Source organism: Chenopodium quinoa, unplaced genomic scaffold, assembly GCF_001683475.1.
Source record: "Chenopodium quinoa cultivar QQ74 unplaced genomic scaffold, ASM168347v1, whole genome shotgun sequence".
In the NCBI taxonomy this organism is placed as follows: domain Eukaryota; kingdom Viridiplantae; phylum Streptophyta; class Magnoliopsida; order Caryophyllales; family Amaranthaceae; genus Chenopodium; species Chenopodium quinoa.
The window spans coordinates 369273-378314 of NW_018744311.1; the positions used below are offsets into that span (position 1 = coordinate 369273).

General features: G+C 36.7%; 2 protein-coding genes across 3 annotated transcripts; one reads left to right on the top strand and one right to left on the bottom strand.

Annotated features, from left to right (window-relative positions):
• Positions 1–1336: 1336 nt before the first annotated feature.
• LOC110695907 (F-box/kelch-repeat protein At1g55270-like) lies at positions 1337–6780 on the top strand. 2 transcript variants are annotated; one of them, XM_021873139.1, is made up of 2 exons: positions 1337–2024; positions 4946–6780. In XM_021873139.1, exons 1-2 carry the CDS (start codon positions 1962–1964, stop codon positions 6194–6196), a joined length of 1314 nt encoding a protein of 437 aa, XP_021728831.1. In that variant the 5' UTR covers positions 1337–1961; the 3' UTR covers positions 6197–6780. The 2 variants fall into 2 exon arrangements, with proteins under 2 accessions (XP_021728831.1, XP_021728830.1); XM_021873138.1 differs by lacking the exon at positions 1337–2024 and adding an exon at positions 2041–4607.
• A 287-nt stretch (positions 6781–7067) lies between these two features.
• LOC110695914 lies at positions 7068–7839 on the bottom strand. The gene has a single exon (XM_021873146.1). The coding sequence runs from the start codon at positions 7720–7722 to the stop codon at positions 7183–7185; it is 540 nt and encodes a 179-aa protein (XP_021728838.1). The 5' UTR covers positions 7723–7839; the 3' UTR covers positions 7068–7182.
• Positions 7840–9042: the final 1203 nt, after the last annotated feature.

Below are 9042 nucleotides of genomic sequence, written 5' to 3' on the forward strand. Positions count from 1 at the left end.
AAAATCGGGTGTAAAATAGCATATAGTATGGAGTATTTAAACGACAGAATTTATTGTATTTTGTGTTCTTAAACTATTAGTTGATTCATCTCATTAAGGGTCTGTTCTCATTGACTGAACTTAGCTGAACTGAACTGAACTGAATTGGGCTAAACTAAACTGAACTGAACTGAAATGAATATTTTATAAGAGAGGGAAATTAGGAGCTGAACTGAACTGAACTGAATTTCAACGTAAGAGAACAGGCCCTAAGTATCTTCAAATATCACTTTTATATCAATAATTTTTTTCGAAGCATCTCAGCACAATTAATTGAGAATGTTACGGAGTAATAATTAGTGTGCCCTAGTTATCGTGTATAAAGTTATTTAATGGATAAACCACTTACCTTTTTAAGAATATGTGACAATAGACACGAGGATAACATGTTCTTGTATACATATACAGTAATAGGCTAAGGACTATGATTGAGGCTAAACATTATCATTCATGAAAAAAGCACAACATGAAACGAGGCATGCATTGCACGACACATGATGATGCTGTTAAACTTTTGCATGCATTATATCGTGTATATCAAGCTTATTTTTCACATATAGTATGAGGGCATGTTCCTTACGTTGAAATTCAGTTCAGTTTAGTTCAGTTCAGCTCAGCTCAGCTCCTAATTTCCTTCTCTTATAAAATATTCAGTTCAGTTCAGCTGAGTTCATTCAATAAAAACAGGCCCTAAGTCTACTTTTCCAATAGTTTACATCCATATCGAATTTGACCACCTAATACTATATATAATTTAAGGAGATTTCATCCCCTTTAAGCTGATTCTACCTCCTTTTTAGCTTAGTATTTATTAAAGACGTTGATGTTATAATACAACCATTAATGTGATATAAACTCAACCATCAATATCACCAAAAAATTGCTATACCAATCTGATTAATAAATCAAAGCCATTCACCAATCAACATATAATAAAAGCACACACCAACCAAAACTTGTGTAGTAGAATAATTTGCAAACTTTTAGATTATAAACAACACAATTACATTGATTCTAAATAATTTGTGTACTATTACTCCATATTTTACAAAAGACATTACTTCACTAGTACTTGTAAGAGTGATATAAACAAAACAAAAAGGTGGTGGCGAGTATACTAGTACTTGTAAGAGCAACAACAACTATCAAAGTAGCTACAAATACCATAAATAATACGGCGGGTTTGACCCGTAAAAATTATGTGAAAAGAGGATTGAAATGTTAGGGACCAAATATTATTGTTGAATGTTGATGATAAACTTCCTTCGTTTTCTCTTCTGGTAGTAGTTGGAGAGTAGAGGAAGATTATTTATTAACATCTCATTAATTAAAATACCTTATATTCCTCCTACTTTCTCTCTCTTACCACTAGTTTAATTAATTTTACGCATTCATTAATCATACTACAACTCTACTCTACTAGAAATAGCATACTACTGTATTCAAAATTTTGCATTCAAATAGCAAGCCTAATTTCACACTTTTTTCTTCCTCCAAAGTCCAACCCCCACCATTTTTTTTTTCACAAAAATTATAAAAAAAAGTCAAGAATTATGGTAAAAATACTGATGTAATTGTAAGGTGGGTGATCCCCAGCTGTGATAATATCTTCAGTTATGCATTGCTACCCCTTTTTTATGGGGTTGTAGTTGATTTAAGAGAGAGAAAGTTCAGTTTTTTGAAACCCTCTTTCTTCTTGTTTGCATCTGTAGTGAAATTCAGGGGAAAATAAAAGTTGGGTTGGTTTATTTGAGGTTCAATTGTTTGTCTTTGTTACCTGGGGTTGGATCAGATTTGTACTTTGAAGCTTATATTATACTCGATCTGTTATTATTTTTCTGGGATTTTATTTTTGGTAAAAAAAGATAGCAAATTTATTGTTTTTAGAGATTTTATGAAATTTGTGCTCCTGAATTCTGGATATGGAACGAGGTGCTGAAGAATCGCCAAATGCTCCGAGGGGTTTTCGTCTTCAAGCTCCCCTGGTAAACTCTTTTTTTTTTTAAGAAATATTTATATATTTAATCATCAGCAATTTTGTAGATTTTATTTTGCTGAATTGTGTGGAATTTTGTTGGATAAATTTTGTGGAATTTGATGGCTGTATGTGTTGATAAATGGTTAGAAAAGGTTACCCTTTTATCTAGGTAACTTATTTTTTGGGGTTGAGGACTTAGGTTCTGCAATTTTTGAAGGATTGTTACTCTTTTTAGATTTCCTTTATTGCTCAAAAATACATAGGTACTTGCAAGTTACTGGATATTTTTCTCGGTGTTAATATATACATATTTTTTTTCCTTTTACTATTCTTGAGGGTGTATGATAAGGGAGGGAATTGGTGCTTGAATGCTGAAATAATTTATACTTGATGTACCTTTAATTGTTTAAATTCGAGTTCGTTCTCCAAGGTGTACAATTTAGCTTGCATGCTTCCACCACACCCCCTCTGGTGAAAAGCTCCGTTTCTTATTCCCTCAATCGATCCCTTGGGCCTCCTTGGCTCTACCTTGACATACCCGTGCTACACACATCTGTACCACTAGCGCCTTAAATGGACATGATGGAAAACTTAGAAATGCTTGGTAAAACTTTGTAGGATGCTTCTAAGTTGACACTTCCAAAGAATTTGAGTAGCAAAGGACTATTACTCTACAAGTCCACATTAGGAATGTCGTACATAATTCATTGTATGAAATATTGGATGACTATCAAGCTATGAGAGTATGAGAGTGTAACATTTAGGGGTACCAAGAATAATGAATTGGGTCGTGTTACACGACTGTGATGATTTTTGTCTCTTTTAATCTTTCTTCTTCATACAAAACTTCTTGATTTTGATGCTAATTCAGTGAACCACAGTATCACATTTTATTGTGAGAGTTAAACATGCTCACTAGGACCAAGTTAAATCCCAGTTTTCCTGTTTGGTAATTTTGATATAGACCCAAGATTTTAAAGTGGAAGATGCTAAGCGAAGTTAGAATTTGTGTGACATGATTTTTGAAATGACGACTCCTACTTTAACACCTACAACAAAACTTCTACTGCTGATTATAACTGTCTACACTAGTGGATACTCCTAAATATAAATTGCCAAACAAGGCCATAAAAATCGAAGCAAATTCAGATAGTACTATCAACTTCGAACAATAGGGGCAGCTATCGCACTAATTGATGCTAGAATATCTCCTGGTGTGATTGGCACACATCTCTGTGGAGTCAGTTTGAGGAAGTATAGTGAAATTTTCCTTCATATTTTCTGTACGACTGTACATATAGGCTAAACAGAGATTTTTGTGGCTGGAAAAAGCTGAATGCAAAAGATAAAACTTAAGTTATGGATCTCATTCCCACCTCTCTTGCATAGAACACTCCTCCAACCTGCCCCCACGTTGAAAAAACAGGAGAAGGTCAAATCTGGAGGAAGAATTTGTTCTCCGAGTTTCCCAGTCAATTTCCTGGGAAGCTGTTTTGTGTGCTTTTTTACTATGTCTCAATCCCGAATGCTGAGTCAACCATATTTCTCTATGAATATATGCTTAATCTAATGGCAGTAGAAACCTCCTCCTTCTTGATAGAATTTTGTGAACGAACAGTTGAGTCATTTGACATTAGAGGTTTTTAGAGTCTAAATAGTTACTTGGAAAAGCAGTGATGGTTGGTGGGGATCGAGGGGGAGGCTAACTGACTGTGCAATTTAGCATGACTTTCATGCAAAGTTGCTGCGAATGCTGCCTAAGCCCTTTATTTAACTTGACTTTATACACATGGGAAAATGAAGCTGGAACGTACTGAGTTTACTGACTATTGACGCATTTGACAGGAACCACTTTGTATTTATCTTAGGTGTGTTTTTTTTCATGCTGTTGCATGCAAGCGTATGATAACCAGCATGGATCACATAATTGTGTCAAAATTAAAGCTGTATCCAGTTTCCAGCTTCCAATCTTCCAGTAGCCTCTGTCTGAACTAGTTAAGGGTCCACTTACCTATGACTGATTATCCCAAATCTGTGAAGGCTTCTCTGAAGATATTCAAGGAGCACTTATGACAGTCACTAGCATCAAGCCCAGCAATAATTTTCAAGTTGGCATGCGATTCTTATGCTACTGTAAAAAATCTTAAACTTAATCTACTTCTTTTGTTTTTTTTCAAATACTTGCTCCTTGTTGAACCTTCACCTGGCTAGATCTTCATGGTCACTATCAATCTGCAACCATTCCCTTTTGCAGCAATGAATTACTGAGATAGCCCTGTTTTCAAATCTTTAATAGCATTAAACGTTCCACCTGCTACAGTATAATTGTGTCCCATCTGTTTTAATTGGGCATTTGGGCTTTGTGAAGAACCTGAAGTAAACCTTGGCAGTCAGTTGCTAAAAGTAGCTTTCAAAGTTTTTTTCCCTCAGTAATATTATGGGACTAGATATGCTTTGGCTAGATTTCTTAGGTTTTGATTTCAGTGCTCTGTTATGGTGCTTGTGGGCACACGCGCACACCTATCTGTCGCGAGTTTCTTATACCAAGCAAGACCGTGGACAAGTTACGGGCCTTATGGCCGCTTGTAAGGTATTGGTGCACTATCCAAATCAATCACAACTAATTTGTTATTTTTTTTTTTCGCTAAAATGCCTCATCCATCGGTAGAAATCTTAGCATTAAGTTTTATATGGTTGATTTAACAGATATTGAGAAGTTAATGAAGTGTTCTACCAATGAGAAAGCATACCAAGTGCTAAATTATTCCAATAAAATTACTTTCTCATATTTCATTATTGTCAATTGCTAATAGTTTAAAATGTTTGATGTGCTAATTTCTTATAGTTAGGAAATAGATGCCTTATAAAACTGCTGTCATGTAATTCAATTTTTTCTCTTGGATTCTCATTTGTGAACAAATTTCCCAGGTTGATTCTGTATCATGCTACTGCAAGGTAGATGCAAGTTTAAAAACGGTTGTCGGTGCAAGAAGATTTGTTCCTGGATCAAAGATCTGTATCCAGCCAGATATAAATCCTCGTGCCCATAAGACAAAAAACTCTCGCAGGGAGAGGACCCGTATTCAGCCACCTCTCTTGCCTGGCCTTCCTGATGACCTTGCCATTGCTTGTCTTATCCGAGTCCCCCGAGTAGAACACCGAAAGCTCCGTCTAGTTTGCAAAAGATGGCACCGACTCCTATCTGGAAACTACTACTATTCTCTCAGAAAAAACCTGGGTATGGCAGAAGAGTGGGTATATGTCATGAAGAGGGACCGTGATGGAAAGATCTCATGGCATGCTTTTGATCCTACTTATCAGGTCTGGCTACCTCTTCCGCCTGTTCCTGTAGAGTATTCTGAAGCCAGAGGGTTTGGATGTGCTGTTCTAAGCGGTTGCCACCTGTACTTATTTGGAGGTGAAGATCCGCTCAGGGGTTCCATGAGACGTGTTGTCTTTTATAGCGCAAGGACAAATAAATGGCACCCAGCACCAAGCATGCTTCGGAGGCGCCATTGCTTTGGTTCTTGTGTAATTGACAACTGCCTTTATGTGGCTGGTGGTGAATGTGAAGGAATCCAGCGAGCTCTCCGTTCAGCAGAGGTGTATGACCCAAATAGAAACAGGTGGACTTCCATCACAGATATGAGCACAGGGATGGTCCCTTTCATCGGGGTGGTGTACAATGGAAAGTGGTACTTAAAAGGACTAGGCTCTCATCGTCAGGTCATGAGTGAATCCTATGATCCTGAGAATAGCTGCTGGAACCCTGTGAATGAAGGGATGGTTTCAAGTTGGAGAAATCCGAGCACCACCATGAATGGCCAGCTTTATTCTATAGATTGTAGGGATGGATGCAAGCTTAGAGTGTATGACGTGGCAGCTGATTCATGGATCAAATTTATAGACAGTAAACTCCACCTTGGAAGTTCTCGGGCTTTAGAGGCTGCTGCACTCATTCCCCTTAATGGTAAGCTTTGCATTATCCGAAATAACATGAGTATCAGTATGGTTGATGTCTCAAGCCCTGATAAACATGTGGAGAGTAATCCTCATCTGTGGGAAAATGTTGGTGGGAAAGGTCATTTTAGGACGATGGTCACTAATATATTGTCGAGCATAGCAGGCCGCAGTGGTTTAAAAAGTCATATTGTGCATTGCCAGGTGCTTCAAGCATGAGAATGTATGGATGACTTGCATACCTTGCTTCTGGTATTAGAGTTCATCCACTTAATGGTCTTACAGATTCTATTGTCAAATTCATTTGAGGTTCTTTCAGCTTAAGAACCCAATTTTTTTGCTGCTCATCCTATCAGAAGGGCTGTTTCATTGCTTTTGTCTTCTGTGAGACTGTGACATATAGCTTACCTTCACATTGTATATTTTGTTCCAAATTGTGAAGAGAATTTTTGCAACCGGCCATATTCGAAGAAAGCAGAACAGCACCCCCAAAAGTAAGCAAAAGCTCGCCCTTTTCCAGCTAGTGTTTCATGTCTTCCTCTGTGGCGTATTGATTTTGCAGCTCATGGCATTATCAGTTTCTATTTGTTGAGGTAGTTACTGTATTAAATTGGATATGTAAATCCTGTAGGCTGAAATCTGCAGTTGTTTGCAGAATTCTTAGACTTTTGGTCTTTGTAGTAGTAGTACATTAAAAACCAAACAAAAAATTCATGCAGTGATTCTGCAGATGCTTTTGTGAATATCATGTCGAATTGCTCAAAACTGGTCTCTTCTTTGAATCTTTGTCATGATAAATAATACATGCATGGTCTATATACTTCCAATCCTCGTACCTTTAGTACTCCTATCATGAAAAATGAGGTATATGCAGTCGCAGATGCAAGAAGTTCGATTTTTGTTCCCAAAGTTTGTTCAGGACAGTGCATCTTGTATGAGATACAATGGCTAGTTTAATTGCAAAGATAATCGACAGTATGTTACTCTTTTCGTCTTGAAATTATATCGAGTTTATTTATATACAACCTTACCTCTACAGCAGTTGAGAAGCTGTTTTGCAATGACAGATGATTTAACCAAAGCACAAACATATCAATGGAAAATATAGATTAAAAACAAAGTTAAATAATTTCTTATTACATTTAACAGAGTACAGTAAGATTACTCATGCAGGAAATAGAAAGATTGAAGATGAAAGACAGGATTCAAAGGGAGTTGAACAAGTTGACCCAGAATGATCTTGACTTAATAATTGATGCAGAGGAAGCTTCCTTTTTCATACAAGAGGGTATAGCCTCAAATTGTTGAGCAGGAAACTTCTGACTGAAAGCTCCAACGTAGAATTCAACCATACCTGTGTCCGTATCCATTTCCATACCCGAAACCGGAACCCATATGAAGAGCTTCTTGGCCTGAATTCCAGAAACATGGGACACTTTACCATAACTGAGCTTCCCCTTGATGACCTTGTTATAGTACACGAGCTGTTCGTCGAGGAATTCGACATAACAAGGGTGTTCCATGTTTACAGTAAAGCTTCCATCTTGATTAGAGAGGGTGTATGACTTGACTCCATTTGGAATGATGCCTTTTGGAAGGTTGAATTCTGGGAGGATGTCATGGATGTCTTGTGAACCGTTGATTGGGTTGGATGGATGGTCAGGATTAGAGATGCAGAGGGAGGAGAGAGAAAGGATGATGAGGAGAGAGATTGAAGGGAGAAGACGCCATGAAAGAGCAGCCATGAATACAGAGATTAGAGAGGTATGAAATTATGCAACAAGTGGTGTTGACTAGTAGACACAGGGCTTGCTTATACGCTATGTTAAGGTAGATGGAGTTTTGGTGTCAATAATCTTGGATACAATGATTCACTACCCTCCAATATAAAATTATCTTATTTGTGACATCAATCGGTTTTATTTTTCCAACGAGTGCTTAGATCAACTGGTAATGAAAGTTGTTCTAGTTTAACCAAAGTATCAAGTATTTGAAAAAGCATATCAAGTTGTTAGAAATGCAAGGAAGATATGATATATTTTCCATATAGATTTTATGATATTATATTTAGGATTTTAATATATCTTAGTGATATTGTAATATGGTAATTTGATATTTCCTAGGATTACGAAAGTTTATACGATAAGAGTTTTATGTTGGGTAGGTTTTCTTTTATAGGTTACAAACTTACAATTATTACTATATTAGCCACAATCATCAATATAATTCAAGTTATTCTCTCATAAATATTTTACAGTTTTCCTTGCGATAGAGGTTTAACACATTTTAAGCTTGATTAGTTAGAGTCTAGTAGGCTCTAAATCGCCGAATATAAGATACACTTGCATACAAAAAACCGCTTTATAATATGATCATTTGGGTCTTTGGGATATTAATACAATAATTAATAAATTGTTGACATGCATATAATACAACCTTATAATGCATTACTCGTATATGCTCATTATTATCATCCCATTACTCGTTGTCCTTTCCTCTTTGAAGAAACACAAAATGATATTTTCATTGCTACCCAGCATATGGAGCTTCAATCCATACACAGGGCAAGCTGGTCATTTCACACTTTCTCAATTCTCACCCACATGACATTTATTTTCTCACTTCTCCACTCACTTTCCCACCAACTCTTTTCTCCTCTTTCCAAACCGAAGCAGAGTCCCAACTTCCCAGCAAACTACTTCTGTAATTCCACTTGAAAAATGAAAAATGAAAACTTTTAGGAGAGAAGGATGAACATGGTTTACAAGAGCCACGGTATGAGAATATTTAAGAAAGATGAAATGTTAAAGGAGATTGATGATTTGGAAATTTTCTTAATCAATTGGATATAAGGTGGTTATATAGACGTTAGGAGTGGGCCCAGGTAAACGGGAAAGTTAAATCTGTTAGGATTTGGGGGTGAAATCAATAGAAATCAAAAGTTGTTGGGTGTTAAATAAAATTTAAAAAGTTGATGGGGTTCATTTTGGCCTAACAGAAAACCTACTCAACTGTTCAACCCAAACTGTTCACTCAACACTCAGCCCAAGTGTTTCCCCCTGTGC

Excerpts from the sequence above, each read along its gene's own strand:
- LOC110695914 (XM_021873146.1), bottom strand. The coding sequence starts at position 7,722 with ATGGCTGCTCTTTCATGGCGTCTTCTCCCTTCAATCTCTCTCCTCATC.
- LOC110695907 (XM_021873138.1), top strand. The coding sequence starts at position 4,455 with ATGGGACTAGATATGCTTTGGCTAGATTTCTTAGGTTTTGATTTCAGT. Across the intron at positions 4,608-4,945 it reads GCCTTATGGCCGCTTGTAAG|GTTGATTCTGTATCATGCTA; the intron begins GTATTGGTGCAC and ends CAAATTTCCCAG.